This window comes from Manis pentadactyla, chromosome X (assembly GCF_030020395.1).
Source record: "Manis pentadactyla isolate mManPen7 chromosome X, mManPen7.hap1, whole genome shotgun sequence".
Lineage (NCBI taxonomy): Eukaryota > Metazoa > Chordata > Mammalia > Pholidota > Manidae > Manis > Manis pentadactyla.
The window spans coordinates 128,732,769-128,751,923 of NC_080038.1; the positions used below are offsets into that span (position 1 = coordinate 128,732,769).

General features: G+C 39.9%; 1 protein-coding gene across 1 annotated transcript in view; it reads right to left on the bottom strand.

Moving 5' to 3' along the window:
- The window catches only part of GPC3 (glypican 3), a 411,502-nt gene that overhangs the window by 177,018 nt on the left and 215,329 nt on the right, over positions 1-19,155 (bottom strand). The window contains exon 3 of the mRNA XM_036931239.2: positions 11,951-12,645. Coding sequence (XP_036787134.2) covers positions 11,951-12,645 — 695 coding nt within the window. The remainder of the gene's footprint in view (positions 1-11,950; positions 12,646-19,155) is intronic.

The window sequence follows — 19,155 nt, forward strand, 5'->3', positions numbered from 1 at the left end:
AATTTAGCGATTTAATAAAAGGATAATATCTACAACAAAGAGACATCATTAAATTATCCCAAAGATATGTAATAGACATCTATTCATTTTTACACCAACCTAAATTTAATTATCATTTAACAGTGGTACCCAACAAAAGCAATTTCACATTATACTGCATGATACATACTCCAAATCAAAGGAGCCATAATAAACACAGCTTGAATTCTCCCTCTCCTCCCAAGGATTTCATCTCTAAACCCGAGGAAAGGAAGATAAAAGCCAAAAATCCCCATCAGGAATCTAGATATATCATACTGTCCTTTATTCATGAGTCTTCTATGAAGACCACTGTGAGCAGCTAGAAAACTGGTGTGTTCAACTTGTTCTGCCTGGCTTGGAATCAATCCACCTGAACATCTAAGCGAACATGATTGATCCCCCCAGTTATTAGTAGCAAGAATTGGACAAATGGAAGGAGAGGCCTACAGCCACACAGGCTGAATAACATAGTGAGTCAAAGACTAGTAGGAAGTCCAGGTCCTTAGGAGAAATGTAGAGAATCTGGCCAAGCCACCTCACCTGAAGCAGCCATCCCGACACTAAGAAAATAAATTAAAAATTCTGCTGCAAACCAGTTGGTTTGGTTTCTTGTAAAAGCTTCCTGATACTTATATGCCCAACTCCTGGCGTAGGGTTTTTGTCACAGGAGCTCCATATGTACTTACTGTCAGTGGTGCTGCTAATGAGAGGACCCCAAAGATGAAGAGCCCATGTGAGGGAAGACCTAAGAAGAAAAGGCCACTTTGTCTCACAGCATCTGAAATGGATCATGTTACAGGTCAGATTTTATAGTGCTACAATGTGCCAGGGATTGTTGATTTTCATAGTCATTCTAAAATGCTGGCATTTTTATCCCCCTTCTATAGGCGAAGCAACTAAGGTTCAGGGAGATTATGCACTATGCCCAGGGTCACTAAGATAAGGAATGGCTGAGCAGAGATTCACATCTTAACTCCTAAACCCATGCTCTTTCTTCTATAGCACACAACCTTTTCTTACTCTGTTTCTTGCAACCCTATGCTGACCCATTTCTGGGCAGGGTATCGACTCAGCTTTCCATCTCAAAAGCGTTGCTCTTAAAAATCTCTATGGTGCTATTAAAAATGAATGTTTGTTGTAATTTATTATTCCTGGTATCTCCAAGAGTCTCTGGTCAATGATAACCAGAGCTGAGACAAATCTGAATGGGGCTTTTCACAGCAGAGCGGTTTGATTCACGCATTCATTTTTTTTAAATCAATGCATTACAGATTTAGAAGAAATGGTGGGAGAGGAAACAGACTTTAAAACATGATAAACACAGATGTGTGAGGGAAATGTTTCCACCAGTGTGTATTCTTTTGCCCTCTGTGATCTGGGAGTTGTTAACATCCTTTCATACTGGAAGGAAATACAGCATGTATTCTATAGCTTCTATAAGTCAAATTTCATAAAGCCAATTTATCACAATTACTGCTTCACTTTTAATCAGAATAAGGACACCAATTTAGTTTCCTGCTCTTTTGTCTAGAGTACTTTGTTCAGAAAAACTTGTGAAGAGACTGTTCAGAGGTGATTTAAAATGTTCCTAATTTTAAAAAAATCTGCTAGAAGGTTGCTACAGTCAAGAAACCCATTAATCTTACATTGAAGATTTGTTAAGGAGCATGGGACAGCTGAGTAAATCAGAAACTCAGTTACCACCGAACTCCTTCCATGTTTGGAAAGAGATCATTACAGGATTTAATGCATAATAAGAAAGCCCCAGAGCTTGGTGTTTCACCATTCTTCGGATTTCTGATATAGGGGAAAAATGTAGGTGACATATATACGTTTTAAAGTATCTGTTAAACCTCAGCTCATCAAGAGTGGGTTTTTTTTTTTTAAAAAATAAAAAGGTAAATGAGATAGCCCCTCATTGTGGGGGAAGTCTGAGCTCCAAGCAGATTTAGAAAAATCTAATTAGGTTAATACAAGTGTGGGGAAAAGCAGAAAAGAAATGCTAAGACCATGGAAGTTTCCATGCTATTCTACAGGCCACGTGTAGGAAACAGGATGAGTAATCACTGAGAGAGCAGGCAGGAGTGAAAGCCCCTTAGCAACCTCCTGGCTCTCCACTCTGCGTCATTTCCACCAACAAAGTAAGCTTGCGTCCAGCCAGGGAGGGTGGCAGGCTCTGCCCACACATTTGAAGACTGGGTCTGGCCCTGGGACACGAGATGCCCCTGAGGAGCTCCTGCAGTAGAGAGCAGCCAAAGCCACTTGTAGCTAGCACCTACTTCCAAGCTTCTCTGCCTCAGTTTTCTAACCTGTAAAATGCCACTAATGATGATCCTTCCTTCTCAGGATTGTTGTAAACATTAAGTGAGTTAATCCATGTAAAGAGCTTAGAGCTATGTGTGTGGCACGTAGCAAGTGCTTAATAAATGATCACCCTCATTACCATTAGCTTCACTGTATATAGATTAAGTTACTTTTCCAAGGCCACTGTCCAGAGGTAGCACAAGGCAGAGAGCTGATGCCAATATTCTGATTCCCGGACTACTGTGATTTCCAGTGGACAGTGCAAAGCAGGAGATTTCAGAAGCACCAGAAGGTCCACATACCCTTAAATAGTTCCCCTCCCTCCAACTGTGTCACAGCAACTGAGATCTCCATCCTTGATGATCCTTTTGAAGAGTTTCTGGCAATATCTAATTTTGCTAAGTGAAGTGCTTGTTTTGTAGGAAAGGGAACACGTTAGGGAACAAGCAGAAGCAGCAACAGGCCTCTTGTGATGAATGAACTATGATCAAATATTGTCATTTTAAACCAACTACAGACATAGTGAACAAGACACTGAGCAAGTTACAAGCTTGAAGGACAGGGAGAAGAAACCGGCTTAGAGTAGAGGTTGGTCAGAGTGGAGGCTGAGCAGCTGGAGAAAAAGGGCAGAAGTCTTTCAGCAGAGTTTAGAGGAATTACTTTACAAACACTATGCTCTTAGGTTTCATCCCATGAACCTGAGCCTCAAACGTAGATCTGATTACTCATGATTTTCTAGAAGCATAGGAGAAACTCACAGAACTCAGAAGAAACATGTATATGTGGACAGGCTGATGTCTATGCCAGACCAGTCTCCTTCAGCTCTACTTCATGAGTTTTTCTGATAAAAATAATTCACAGCATAGGCTTGAGTTGGAAAGAGAGGGATTTGTCTATTGACTATATAAGAATACCAAGAGCGACTTCCAAAAATTATATGTAGAATTTTTTTCTTTGGAAAAAAAGAGGCAGCATGTTAACTTCAAGCGGTGCTTGGGCTGCATATTTTATGAGGTTTATTGCTACTGCCTGTCTTTGATGGGCTCTATTGGTGGCTGAAAGTACAAACATACTGATTACAATCACTCTTTCCTACATTTAGGAACAAAATTAATTATCTGCAAAAAGCAGAAAGGCTTAGATAGAGTCTCAGTCAGTAAATGATAATAGACGGCACCCAAATATAATGACTCTGTTTCCTACTTTATCTGTTTTAGGCATTCTGAGTGGAATGAAAAATGGAAAAATTAATTCGCTTTCTGAATATTTCTCAGAAAGGATTTGAATTGGATAAGAAGGCAGTGGCATCGACCCTCCCCACCCCGTCTGAAATATGAAAGCAGCCTTACGAGATTATGCGCCTCCCAAAGGGACATTTTTTTTTGTCTCCCAGCTTCCAGCTTGCTTTTGTTTGTTTTTGTTTTACTTTATATAGTAATTTGTATGAATGATATGCTTAATATTTATACATGTACTCTTTTACTAGCTGTTTTATCATACGCTTACACATTGTTATATTTAAGATGCTTTATATATTAATTCCACCATTTTTTATTTACAAAAAAAATGTTTACAGTGTTATTGAGGTATACCTTTGGATTTCTACAGTTCACCCATTCCACCCGTACAATTTAGTGATTTTTTAATTAAATTTACCAAGTTGTGGAACCACCCACACAGACCACTTCTAGAACATTTTCATCAAGCCAGTAAGATCCCTCAGGCCCATTCCAGCATTGCTTTTGAGAAGGCTCATGCATTCTGAATCCTGATCCCCAAAGGGACATTTATAAGGGACATTGGAAGTCTATACTTTCACCAAACAAAGGCTTTCTTCCTTTATGAACATTAGGAGGTGAATGATACACCGCGAGACCCAGAACAGAGCCCAGCACCAGCACTCAGCACGGTGGGGCTGCCGGTAATGATGAGGTTTGTATTTTATCTTACAAAGGCTGCAACATGCTGGAAGAAATCAGTCCCCAGTTCCCTCATCTTGGCCTTTTTGTGAAACTCTTCATTACAGCGAACGTAACCACCCTCTCCCTTGAGGAAATTACTGGATTACAGCATGACCCCATTTAAAAATGTTTCTGTGATGTTCAAAATAGGTCCTCCATTATTCGGGTGGGGGTGGGAAGATTGTCTTTTAAGAAACCACCCAAGTAGAAAGCATTTTCTTCCAGAGACCTGGGCAAGATAGCAAAAGGCACACAGAAGAGGTTAGTGAGCCAAGGTCACCTGTGGTGCTATTGGGAGTGAATGATGTAGCACCACAGGTGGCCAAGAGTGACCTTATTCTGAGTCCGGGCAAGGGAATCAGAGGAATCACACAGTGTACATGACTCCATGTTTTCTGAGGCGTTTCAGGTTTTGCAATGACAAGAGCAAGAGGCCAGGGGGCTTTGCTGCCCTGCCCGGGCAGGTGGTAGGTGGCGGCTTTCACTGTACTCTCGTTCTTATGTTTGCCCAATGTAAAAATGGCATTTGGGACTCCTTTACTGTCAATTCTGGGAGCACATGGGCTCTCAGAATGTCAGGTCACAAGGAGGCCTCTTCCTGGACTTCCATCCACTTGGGCGAATATTCCTGACTTTCTAACCTTTCTGAATATACTCTGAGGACAAAGCAGTCCTCCACGTCACTCCCAGCAGACATGGATAAGCATTTGTTTACTCCTCTGTGGTTATTACATCCCTCACCTGACAAATGAAAACTTCTCTCAGCCAAGCCACTTACCAATGCACACTCCCAGCCCCAGAACCTGAACAAGAAAGAAAGGAAACAATAGCTCGGAGACCCACAAAGAGCGCAACAGCATAGTAGCTGGGGGCCCAAAGTCACTGTTTATTCTTAACGAGAGGTGACAGCCATACTTCCTATTTAAAGTATTCTCTGAATACTTTCATACTTTCCTTTTACAATATTCTCTGAAGAGCTGAGAACACTGCTTCTCTTCTGTCCTTGGATGTGCCTTCTTCCACCTTCCAGCAGGTGGCACATAACCCTGCCTTTTGGCTAATCAGTCAGGGCTGAGCTAAGTGTCCCCCGCTAACTTCTAACCTCCTTGTCTGATCCTCCACAGGCATTGTGCGTCTGGGAGGTTCTCGCAGCCATCCAAGGTTGGGGGATCGTGTGCTGCAAGATGATTTTCCATGGGTCTCCTGTGTTTCTGCATATCATATAAACAGAGGTACTTCATTCCCCAGACTACCTTCTCGCACTATGTTTGTAGAGCGAACAGCCTTGGAAGACAGAGATAGTGTTTTTCCCTTTGGACAAAAGAGCAGGCAGGCTTTCCACCTGTCATGAAAGATCTGAGTCCCCTAGGCTCCAGGCTCCTCTCCTGTAAGTCAGCTCACTGAGCATGCAGAGGTCATCTGGCCCTCTCTGCCTTACACCACAGGAATTGAAACTTGGGGATCTGGCACAAATACTGATAATTTTGCTACTGATATGGCTATGAGAAATAACTCTGTGAGCCAGGAGTCTCATGTCTTAAACCAGCATCCCTGAAACTATGGCCGACTCACTGGTTAGCTTGCAATTAGGGTAAAAATCTCAGATCTTTCATGGTTCTTGAAGACATGTTCCTGCCACATTCATGAACAGACCACAGAAAGGAGGAGAACTTTCTTCTAGAGATTCAGAACATACAAAACAACCAGTAATCATGCTGCCATTTCTGGTCAAGGTCAACACAAGTAATTCTAGATGCATGAAGAGCCCACCCAATTTCCTAATATGACCTGTAATATATGTAATTTCAGAAAGAAGCATGTAAAAAAGCTTCCCTTGTGTGACTATTGTTTGAAACTTGCCTCAAAATGAACATTTAGTGCTCAAAAGTCATAACATTTTTTTCCTTTGTAGTCTTCTCTTCAATAAACAGGTAATCTGTGTTTAAAAACTATACATTTTCCCAGTGGGAATCAGTAAAGTTATTTTTATTGTGAGTTGAAAAAAGATGGCAACCTGTAAACATTTTTGTCTTACCAGAAATGGACCTCGTGGAAATAAAGTTGCTTACCACAGTTCTAGATACTGACCTGCAGACACTAATTAGGTAGCACCCCATTTCTTTGTTTGTATCACTTTGAAATCACTTCGTACTGCAAACAACTGGTATGAATTCAGACAAGGTATCTCTATCTGAGACTAAAAAGGGAAAGTCCAAAGCAATAGCATGAGGAGAAAAACACTGACATTCTGACACCTGAGAAATAACCTCAGCCTTGAAAAGTGGAGAGGAAGGTAGGGCTAATCTTGGAAATTCTGATGAGTTACAGTCACTCACACAGACAGCAACGTATAAGAATTTGATAGAGTGAATTATTATTGAGGATCAACAGAGAATCTTCCCCAGGCTTCCTGGCACACATAAATAAATACTGACTTCACTGGAGATGTCTTCAGAAATTCTAGCAAAGGAAATGGATGTACTTGGATACCAGAGCACGTTAGGTTCTCAGTAGGCAATGCTACAACTAAGGAAACTCCATAATGGAGACTTGGATGTACTGTTAAGGTCCAAAATCAAAGGCAATGCACTAAAAACTATTAGTCCGAAGGGCAGATTTCAAACACTGCAACTGTAAGATAACCCTATGGCTCACCACTGGCACTGCTCACACAGATTCCAGGCAGTCATTTCACTGTGTGACTGTGTGCTCCATCACCTACACAAACATTCCTTCTTCCGCTAGAAACTATTCTGTGCCTTTAAGAGTCAGGAAGACTAAAAACCTCATGCTTTTAAGTACTTCATTGGGAAATACTACAGCAAGAGTCTCCACGGAGGGAGAATGAATTTAAAAACTGATTGTGCAGCTGGAAAGACAGTAGAGAGTAAAGCAGGATATTAAATAAGATACTAGAAGCCTACTTAGCCCACGTTCTGGGAATGAAGAGATTCCGGTGAAGACAGCCTGCAAGTATCTGAGAGCAGTAGGGAGTTGCTCTGGCTTTGAATCTTAGCTCTGCTACCAGCCTAGTGAGGCAGCAGCAGAGGCACAGTCATCTTTGTGGCCACTCTCTGTGACCCCCAGTGTCTGTCATAGTGCTTCCACAATCAGATGTTCAATAAACGTTTCCAGAAATGAATCCTATTTCAGAGGGTGCTAAAATAAATATCACAATGGAGGAAAAAAGGGGAGAAACAGCGGTGGTAGAAAAGGTTGCAATTTTGCACAACATTTGGTGAGGCATATAACAAGCCAAGGTAATGAAATTGTGGGAGAGGAAGCACTAATGCTGAGAAACCCTGAGATGAATCAATAAAGAAAGTACATGAGTACAAATGGAAAAATTAAAGTGCAAACAGCCATGCAAGGCTATGTGAGCAATTACTTTGCAGGGTGGGTAAAGAAAGGAAATGAAATCACAGAAAGTTTTGGGAAACTTTCTAGCAGAGCAATAAACATCCATGCTGATTAATTACTCATTTAATTAATGGGTGTGAAATGTACAATGGCTGTGCATATTATCCACACATAATATATGGTAATGACAATCAAAATGGTTTCGGAGTAAAAACAATTGCATTTTAAAAAGAAGGTTGTGGCATTCAACAATTTGGGTGCAGTGTAACAACAATGCTGAAAATGTACATAGTGAAACCTGTACATATTTGTATTTGCTTCAAGGTATAAGATGTGGAATTCAATAACAGGTAAGTACATCAGTGATACTCCCACCCAAATACTATTAAAGACCTTCTCAGTACTTGCTTGGGGCCACAAGGGCAGATGAAGAGTCAAGATGGATCTGTCTGCAGTCCCATCACTAATACTTCCTTGGACTTTGCAGTACAAATTTTCTCTCTCTCTTTCCCCTCCCTGCCCCCCACACCCAAGTACATACATGCACACAAACCCATTTTCACACACTGTTTTGATTCACTTCTTTGTACTAAAATAACATTATATGTCTTAGCACTTTAAAAATAAGTTTAAGAAAAACTCATTCATTTGGCACTTAGAAAGATGTAGTAGAAAGAGCACTGGACTGGCTCTTAGTGAGTATATGCCCCAGGCCTCCAGCTCTGCCAGGTACTTTGAACCTATCATCCCAGCTAATCCCCATATGTCAACCCCATTTTATGTGGGATGCGAGGTCCCAGCTTTGCCATGAACTGTCATTCACTTCCAACCTCTGGACCGTATCTTTCAAACAATGTGGCTGGATTTGCTCCTCAGGGAGTATCAGAATCGATTGGGGCACTTTCAAAATGACAAATTCTCTGGCCTCTCCACAGACCTATGGTATCAGAATTCCCAGGGCTGGACTCCAGGAATCTGTTTACCAAGTTCCCCAGGTGTTTGTGAAGATGAGCCAAGTTTGGGAACCGACGCTTACCCCCTCCACAGGCTCTGGCCGCAACCACACCCCTACCGGTGCTTGCATGCCTTCACTTGGTAGCCCGAAGGACTGGACACCATCTTAGGGAAAACCAAAGCACTAACGGGCCATGCTTATAACAATTTAACAGTGCCCTGCTTGCTTAAAAGACCAAAATGTTGTTCATAATCTGGGGGAAATGATAGCCACCAAAACAACTGGGCCAAGTCCCTGTATGGCAAACGTCATGGCATGGTGCACAGCTAGCTCAGAAGGTGGTCCCAACAGAGCTTAGGAAGAGCATATTTTCAAAGGCTCCTCTCAACCTCTAGCAGGACTGATTGGCAGAGTTTTATATTTTATCACGACAGGAAGGTGGGGTGGGGGCTACAGCAGAATCTCATTAATGCTTTAGTTTTAAATCAGCTTTTGCTTGGGGCATTCTATGGGTGTGTTAGCATGAATAGAGTTCGGCAGTCTACCCAGCCCTCACTTCCTCTCCCCACCTCCCCCCCACCAATGGCCCTGCCCCTTTCAGGCCTGCATAGAGTAAGGGCTGGATCACACCCGGACGATGATTCCCCCACCCCTGCCATTTGGTATATATTACTTAGAGTTGCTGATCATAAAACGGTAACAAGGCCGAGTTTACATATGCTTTCTGTTCTAGTTTAGGCATTCCCTGGGGAAGGCGGACTTCACGCTCTCGTAACCAGCTGAGAGCTGGGAGCAGACCCTTAATGGCCAAAACAGAAAGGGACTGCATCACTGAGCAGCTCTTGACAGCCAAGGCCTTTCTTCCTGAATGATAATGACATGTAATGTCCTCCCTTTGAGTGTGTACACAAGCACACAAAGACACACACACACACACACACGCACACACACACACACACACACATGCATGCATGTGTGCACCTAAAATATATCAGGTTTGGCACCCTGAAATAGCTATCTAACTTAAGTTCACAATGTCTGCAGAAACTTAATGGAGCTTCTAGAGCGAATGTCTGGGAGGGTCTAATGGGAGATAGACCGGAATGGTAGAAAGAGAGGTAAATTGCAGCAGCAAAAGATCTAAGATTCTACTTCTGGCTCTTTCATTAATTATATAACTTTGGGTAAGCCTCCCTGAACTGTATTTCTTCATTTGTAAATCAATGGGATTGGACTAGATAATCTTTCAGGGCCCTTCCTACATTCACATTATAGTGAAATGTTCACTCTGGTGAAATTTACTCAGTTACATGTCTGTCTGTCAACCAGACTGACCTTTTCAAGACTTAAGAACTGTGTCTTCAGTAACTTTGAAGACCTAGGATGTGGCAAAGTGCCACAAACAAAGCAGATGCTTAATAAATGTTTACTAAATAAACCTTCATGTCGGGAGCCCAATCAAAACAGTGTACTTAATCCCTTCCCAGCTCGCCACCCTATGTTTTTGTTTAAAAGCACTAGAGGAGAATACATGTTTTCAAAACCAATTATGTTGCTGTCAAGTGACCAAGATCAGATGCAGACTTTAAACACTCTCGTACTCTGTCTTTTAATATTGTCTCTGTGTTTCCTCTTCTTGAAGACATTCCGTGGCTCTGGCATCCTTGCTTTGAATATGGCACATAGTGGGCCCTCAATCAATAGCAGGTGAATGAATGAACATGTGAATGCACTGACTTTTCATTTTTCTAGTTCTGTGAGATTTACATCTGCCTAAGGCCCGAGAATCTGGTCTTGAATTATAAAGCAGTCAAGGGAATAATTAGCCACTGAAGAACACTATCGTTGGATTGGATATTTCTGTTCGTTTTACTATAAAATATTTTCTCAGCAAATGTGTTTTAAATGGCTAACATTGTAAATGGGGTAATTAGAGCAGCTCTGGAAGTAGCCATGCTGAGGGTTGCATCATTTCTGTCCTCCTGCCTAGTTTAATTCACCAAAGAAACCAATTACCCCCATAGTTTTGTATGACCAGAGTTTAAAGACAGGGCTAAATGGTCCAGTCTGCCCTCCACATTCTGGGTAAGCTATGGCTCGGCGTACACTGCACTCTCACTGTACAGAAGCTAAGACCAGGAGTCAACTGAGCCAGCCATGGCTGGGCTTGAATCTCAGTTCCCCCCACCTCCACTTAACTAGCTTGAGATCTTAGGGTAGGTCTTTAACCTCTCTTAGCTTCACCTCCTCCTGTGTAAAATGGAGACAATATTAGGACCTCTCTCATGGGTTACTGTGAAATAATATTATGTAAACTGGCCAGCAGAGCATCTGAAATGTAGGAGTTCAACAGTGCTAGTGTATTACACGATTCTGCCATTTCCTTCTACAAGGCTGGCAGCATGTGGGAATCAGTCACTTCCACTGTAGTGGGACCTGGCTGGGAACTCTCGGCTGTACATTCTTCTCTACGGTGAAAAATGGGTGTCCCTGTGGTTCTGAATGTGTGTACTCTAGCCTGGCAGGTACAACGGAACCAACAGCGTCTGACGGAAACCAAGCACACTGTTGCCACACTGATGGAACTGTCCCCCATCACAAACCCCATCAGACTTAGACTGGTATGATTAGGGCTGCAAAAACAACGACTGGGAAACCTGGATGTTTTGCCTCACTTCTGTTCTTACGTAGGTTTGGTTAGCGGGTTCCAGCTGGGTCTCCAGTGTTTAAAGTCACTAACTCAAAATGGTCATGTGACACACATTAAAAGCTTGAGACTGAAATAAAAATCCAAAATATTGGTGATAATCTAATTAAAAGACAGATTTGATCAATTTCTGAATCATGGCTCTTCTACTAACTATACATAGCTGGGCGCCACTGGGCAAGTTACTGTTTCACTGAGCTTCCGTTTCCTCATGTTTAAAATGGAGAAAGTGGCTCCTACCTCATAGGGTTGTCATGAAGATTATGATAACTAACAATGATGGTAATTATACCTAATATTTACTAAAGACTTACCATGCACCAGGTATAGGCTAAGTGTGTTAACACGTTATTCTTTATGAAGAAGATATTCATTTTATCCCTATTTTATGAATCAGAAATACAAGGCTCATAAAGATAAAATGATTCACCCAAGGTCCCATAGCGAGCAAGTTGGTGAAGCTAAAATTGAAACTCGGGTATTACGACTTCATAGCCTGTGGTCTTGATGTGCTGCCTAGCTCTGTGAGGTCATTTAGACCCTCTGATCTTTTTCTCACTTCTCTTCAACAGTGCCTGCTGCTGGTTAGACTGCCCCACCGCAATAGGACCCAATTTCTCTGAAAACTGGACTGGTACTCACGGTGGTGGTCAGCTTTCCTCCATTCTTCTGGACATATTGGATGGAATCGTGAATCGTTGAAAAGAGACCCAGCAGTACGTTCTCCATGTCGTATATTCTGTACATGCCATTCACCAGCTCTTCGAGAGACAGAATATATTCTCTCCAGTACTTGTCAATCTCTACCACGCCTGCCATACAGCCTTGCATGACCACATTGCAGTAGCCCCCACAAGGCTTAACCATCATCAGTCCCTGGCAGTAAGAGCAGTACCACATTCTGGTGAGCATTCGGCCACAGTCCTTACTGAACTTCAGGTGATCGGTTGTGTTGATCACTTCAATTCCGAGATTCAGGGCCTGCAGGAAGATCCTAGTGACTTGCAGTGACTTGGAAACCTGGGTCATAATAAGCTTGGGGAAATTCCCAAATACCTTCAGGTCACGCCTTGCCCCTCGGAGACACTCATTGATGTCTAAGGCTGACTCAGGCAGTCCTGGGTTCATTAGCTGGGTATAGATGACTGGAAACAGGCTGTCAAACAACTCATTGACCATGTCATCCACATTGATATCAGATCCCAGGATATAGAGAGACACATCGGTGAAAAATTCACCCACAAACTCAAAAGCTTGTGGGGTCAGGCTTGGATAGTTGTTCTTGAACATGGCATTGGTGTAGTTCTTGGCATGGCGAACAACAATTTCAAAGGCCTCTGTAAAATAAGAGATACAGAAATGCTCACAAATTAAAGCATGAAAATCCAGGGTGTAATTGAATTTGAGATTTCTCTATTGCTGTGGTGATTAAGGTCCCATTTGCCTTAAATAATTGACTCATATTCATTTCTGGCATTGCCTCTATTCCTGCCATTGCGTGCTCCTATAAATCAATTTCCCTTTCTGAACATGAAGTCCAAACCCTGATGTGCACATAAATTCTTAAACACACAAATTATATTTCAAATGACAAAAGCCAGGATTCAGTTAACATTTTGGCCTCTCATAAAAATATTGATTAAAAATTGGCTAAATGAGAAGTTATTTCTCTTTCTCTCATTGATTTATTCAGCTAAAAAGAAATTGTATTTCAGGACATTTCATTTTTAGACAGAGATAAATATTTGACAACAAACCATATACTATATAAACTCACATAACAATTTAAGCCTTTTCAGCCCTGGAGGAGAGGCAAGTTCTTAGCCAAGAATAAAAGCTATCACAAATTTAATCATTTTTGGTGGATTTTCTCTAGATAACTTTAAAAAGACCTATCTGATAGATTGCTAGACCTGAAAATGGAATTTATCCCTGAAATGGGTATCTGGATGGGAAAAAACAATCCATGCACTGATCTATGCATTTGATATTGAAAATAACACCTCTGGTAGTTGCATGCTGAACATCTGGAAGGATACTGCTAAGCTTCCTTGCTAAGGTTGGTTTCCACATGACCTGGAAGCCTTATCTATTCTACAGAGACTATGAAGTCAGGATTATATCTGCTGCTCGTACCCCTTGGCATAAGGCCCAATTAGTGTCACTGGTTTGAGAGAGAAAGTAGTAATGTCACCATCTCATTTTCGCCAAACTGAAACACTCCAGATGTAAATTATCCCAAATAATCAGTTCTACATTTATATGAGGGAAGGGAAAACAACCACAATAATAGGGTTTTCAAGAAATAAGACAGAGTTTAAAAACAAACAGAAACATCCAAGCTTCCTGGGACATTTAAAATTAACTTGGTACTTTCTTTTGTTTCCTTCCAAAGTGCAAAGGTCCATGAAGGATGTATTCCAAATGATGTCAGTTCACGAGCCCTGAAAAATCAAAGTACTACCCACTTTCAGACTACTAGAGAGCTCCTTGGGATTACTTTGTCCACCTGAGTCATCTGTGGCAGAAGTGCCACACCATCATTTGCTCCAGATCCTTCACAAGGCACAACACACTTGCTAGATTCTTCCCTTGGGCTTCTGACATGCGCAACAATGTGGAGCATATGCTAGTGCAATTCTACTGGGCTTCCAAACCCACTTGAGAAAGTTAATCCTCATTTGTATCAATTGCTATATGTTCATTTGTTTGTTGTTTTGTTTAGAACATTAAGCAATTTCTAGAAAATGTATGTATTTTATAACAATCTCTTCCTAAACCCTCATGCTATTTTATTCTCAATCCTTGAATCTAAAGGTCGAAAGAGGCCAAAAGATCATCTAGCCCCATACACAGGACCAGTCAATGAATTCGTTAAAATTGTCAGTGATTTGGAGATTTAAAAACTATGCATTTTAATTTCAGCTAGTGATAATTTATGATATGCTAGGCTCTGTGCTAGGTACTCGGGGTATATAAGTGGGCAGGTGGAGATTAATGACACACCATCCTTGTCTTAAAAGTCCTCACAAGCTATATGGTTTAGCATTCCCAAAGCATTTCCAAGTATATTATGATACCTACTTTTACAACAATCTTCTGATTCTGGTATTGCCATCCCCATTTTGTAGATGACAAAACTGATGCTCAGTAGAGCATCCTGACTTTCTCTGGATCACACAACTGCAAAGCAGGAAGTCACCTCAGACTAGTGTCTCCCAGCAATGGTTACACTCTAGCTGCCCTCAGCCCTGTAGCCAACAAACATATTCTCAAAAATCTTTGTAGAAAGTTAACTTCTTTTTTCAGCCCATTATTTTTTCATTGGCTTCTCCTCTCCAAATGGAAATGTATTAGAAGAAATTGCAGCCTGAGAACCAACAAAGCAGAGTCATACTTTCACCTTTGCCTTGGGACAGACAGCATGAGGTAAGGGAAGGAAGACTGCTGCTGAGATGCTACTCTGTAGATCTCAATCATCTAAGCCACCCTAAAATGAATTCTCTATGAGGCAAATTTCATCTCGAGCACAGGGCATTTGTTCTCAAATGTGCAAGATATGTGACAGTAAAATTCCATGGAGTATACCGCCATAATCTTTTTTAAAGTTTCTGTTACTAGCCACTGCTGGATCAATAGAAAAAGAAAATTACAAGAGATCATGAACTCTTCTGCAGAAAGAGTAACAACAACACATACTGCAGGTGGAAAGGGCTAGGGGTTCATATCTAGCCCAAGCTCATGTGTGCTCCCACTTCAACTTTCACAGCTCAGAAACCACTTAGCACGTCTCTGGGTTTTGCCTACCCCTTACTTCTTTATCACAGGACAACCAACCAAAACTGCTCAAGTGAAGGCTCCTCAGCTTACAGGCTTACAGACACCAACACTAGGTGAAAAGTGATGCTCAGCTTGAGGTCGGCAACTTGAGATTTCATAAAATGAAGCCAAGGGTGAGAATTACAAGCAAGGAAGTTCTGCCCGGTGATTTTTTTTTGATCAGATAATAATGTACACTTAAGCAAGGGGAGGTTTTCCTCTGTCTTTTTCCTGGAAAGAAGTCAAGAGTTATAGCCAGGAAAAATTGGAACAATGTAGAATCAGAGCTGTTATGAAAAATTTGACACTGAACAGAAAATGTTGCATTTTTTTTCAATATTTACAAAGATAAATGATACAGATAAATAGATCTAATAAATTGTGTCAGTGCCTGTCCCAATATAATATAGCAAGGTTTCTAGATTTGCAGATGCCCCCATCACCATCCTGGTCACCACTATTTGGACACACCCTAGTGTTGTCAATGTCCTCCTTAAATTATAGTGCTCAAAAAGGGACACAATTCTCCAGATATGGTCTGATATGTGAAGTGTGCAATCAGCCTATTACCTCTCTGTAAATCGTCCAATAACTTCTGCTTACTGCCCCCACCCCAGGACATATAGCCTATCATATAGCAAAATGTCCATCCTGGTATATGGTGCTGATGTTTCTGTATTCAGATCTAGACAGAAAGAAATGTGTTTTCATGGGCCTTTTCAGTAGAAGGCTGTGTTTTTTTTTAAAAGGAGAGTCTACTTGTGGCAGGAAGAGGCCACATTCTGGGCCATAAAATACACCTTAACAAACTTTAAAGCATAAAAACCATATAAAAATATTCTCAGAACACAATGTATTTAAACTACAAACCAATAACAGATAACAAGACAATATCCAGTCACTTGCAAATTAAACAACACACTTCTACATAACAATGGGACAAAGAAGAAATCTAAAGAGAAATTTTTAAATATTTTTAATGAAATGAAAATGACAACTTATTGAAATTGGTGGGAAGCAGTAAAAGCCATGATTAGATGGAAATTGATAGTATTGAATGCATATATTAGAAAAGAAAAATCTTAAATCAGTAATCTAAGATTTCACCAAAGGTAACTAGAAAAAGAAGAGCAATATAAACCTAAAGCAATCAGTAGAAAAGAAATAATAAAATTTAGAGCAATAATCAATAAAATTGAAAACAAGAAAGCAATAGAGAAATCCAACAAAACCAAAAGCTAGTTCTTTGAGAAGATCAATAAAATTAAAAAATATTTAGCCAGGCTAATCAAGGAATAAAAGAGAAGATACAATTTGCTAATATAAGAACTGAAAGATGGGTCATTACTACTTATCCCATGGATATTGAAAGGGTAATACATGAATATTATGAGCAACTTTATGCCCACAAACTTGATAAAATCAGTGAAATGCAACAATTCCTTGAAAGGCCAAAAAAAAAAAAAAACCCCAAAACTTACCCAAGGAAAAATAGATAATCTTAGTTGACCTATATTTATTAAAGAAATTAAATGAATAGTTAATAACCTTCCAAATGGAAAGCACCAGGTACAAATGGTTTCACAGGTGAATTTTATCAAACATCTAAGGAAGAAAAAATACCAAATTCTCTATACTCTCTTCCAGAAAATAGAAGCAGAGAGAACATTTCCCAACTCATTCTATGAGGCCATCGTTACCCTAAAACCAAAACCAGATAAAGACATTGCAAGAAAGAAAAGCTACAGACCAATATCTCTCATGAACATAAATGCAAAAATCTACAACAAAATATTAACAAATCGAATCCAGTGATGTATAAACAGACTCATATACCATGACCAAGTTGGATTTATTCCAGATATGCAAGTCTGGTTCAACATTGAAACTCAGTTAATGTAATCCATCAAATCAAATGTAATCCATCAAAAACAGACAAAAGAAGAAAAATCACATGATCCGATCACTAGGCACAGAAAGAGCATTTGCCAAAATCTGACACAATTTACAATAAAAACTCTCAGCAAAGTAGGAACAGAGGGGAACTTTCTCCACTTGACAAAGTATACCCACAAAAAATTTACAGCTAACATCATACTTAATGGTGAGAAACTAGGGATTTTTTCCCTAAGATCAAGAACAAGGCAAGGATGTCCCTCTCAGCACTTCTACTCAACATGGTACTTAGAGTTCTAGCTAATTCAATAAGAGAAGACAAGGAAATAAAAGACATACAGACTAAGAAGGAAGAAATGAACTGTCTTTGTTCAGAAATGACAATACTGTCTATGTATAAAATCCCAAAGAACTGACAAAAAACTCTCCTCAAACTAATATGTGATAGCAAGGCTGTAGGATACAAAGTTAATATACAAAGGTCAATTGCTTTTCTGCATATGAAAAGTGATTAACTAGTATTTCAAACTGAACACCCAATACCATTTATATTAGCAACAGAAAAAATGGAATGCTTAGGTATAATTCTAACAAAATATATACAAGAATAAATTCATGTTCATGGATAGAAAGACAAAATATTATTAAGAAGTCAATTCTTCCCAATATGATCTATAGATTCAATAGAATCCCAATGAAAATAACCTGCAAGTTATTTTGTTGATATCAAAATGAAAGTTTATATGGAAAGGCAAAAGACCCAGAATAGCTATCACAACACTGAAGAATAACAAAATCAGAGGACTGGGACTACCCAGTTTCAAGAATTCCTATAAAGTTACAGCAATCAAGACAGCATGGTATTGGTGAAAGAAAAAAAGAAATGAATCAACAGAACAGAATACAGAGCCCAAAAAGACTCACAGAAAAGACAAAGGCAATTCAATGTAGAAGGACTGTCTTTTCAACAAATGGTTCTGAAGCGATCGCACACCCATATGCAAAGAAATAAATGTAGATAGACCTTACACTTTTCATAAAAATTAGCTCAAAATGGATTGCAGACCTAAATTTAAAATGCAAAACTATAAAATGTCTAGAAGATATCATGAGAGAAGGTCTGGATTACTTTGAGTTTGGCAATAAGGTTTTATAACATCAAAAATATGATCCATGAAATAAAAATTAGTAAGCTGGACTTTATTACAATTAAAAATATCTGTTCTATGTAAGACCTTGTTTACCATGTAAGAACTTGTTTGTTATGCTTCAGAAGATTGGAGACTGTTGAGATATAGGCTTGGGGTTGATTAATGACTGTGCATTGAGTCCCCTATACAGAATTTTATTGTCGTTAACAACCATTTGATCAATAAATATGAGAGATGCCCTCTCAAAAAAAAATCTGTTCTATGATGTTGAGAGAGTGAAGAGAAAAACATTTGACAGGAGAATGAAGAAATAAGCTACAGACTGTTCGAAAATATTTGCAAAACACACCTAATAAAGGACTTGTATCAAAAGTATACAAATAACTCAACAAGAAAGCAAACAACCCAATTAGAAATGGACAAAAGATCTGAACAGACATCTCCCCAAAGAAGATATGCTGATGACAAATAACAAAATGTGCTCAATATCATGTGTCATTAGGGAATTGCAGATTAAAACAATGAGATACCATACACAGCTATTAGAATGATTAAAATTTATAACAGTGACAATACTGAATGCTGACAAGGATACAGAGCAACACCACTGGTGGGAATGCAAAACCTTACAGCCACTTTGGAAGACACTTTGGCAGTTTCTTATAAAACTAAATAGACTTTTACCATGTGATCCAGCAACTGTGCTCCTAGATATTTACTAAACTGAGTCGAAAACTTGCGTTCACACAAAAACCTGCAGGTAAATGTTTATAGCAACTTTCTTTATAACTGCCTAAAACTGGAAGCAAGCAAGATGTCCTTCAATAGGATAAACAAACAGTGATATACCCACACAATGGCATACTATTTAGAGATAAAAAGAAATGAGCTATGAAGCCACGAAGAGACATGGAGGAATCTTAAATGTCTACTTCTAAATGAAAGAAGCCATTCTTAAAAGGCCATCAACTATTTGACATT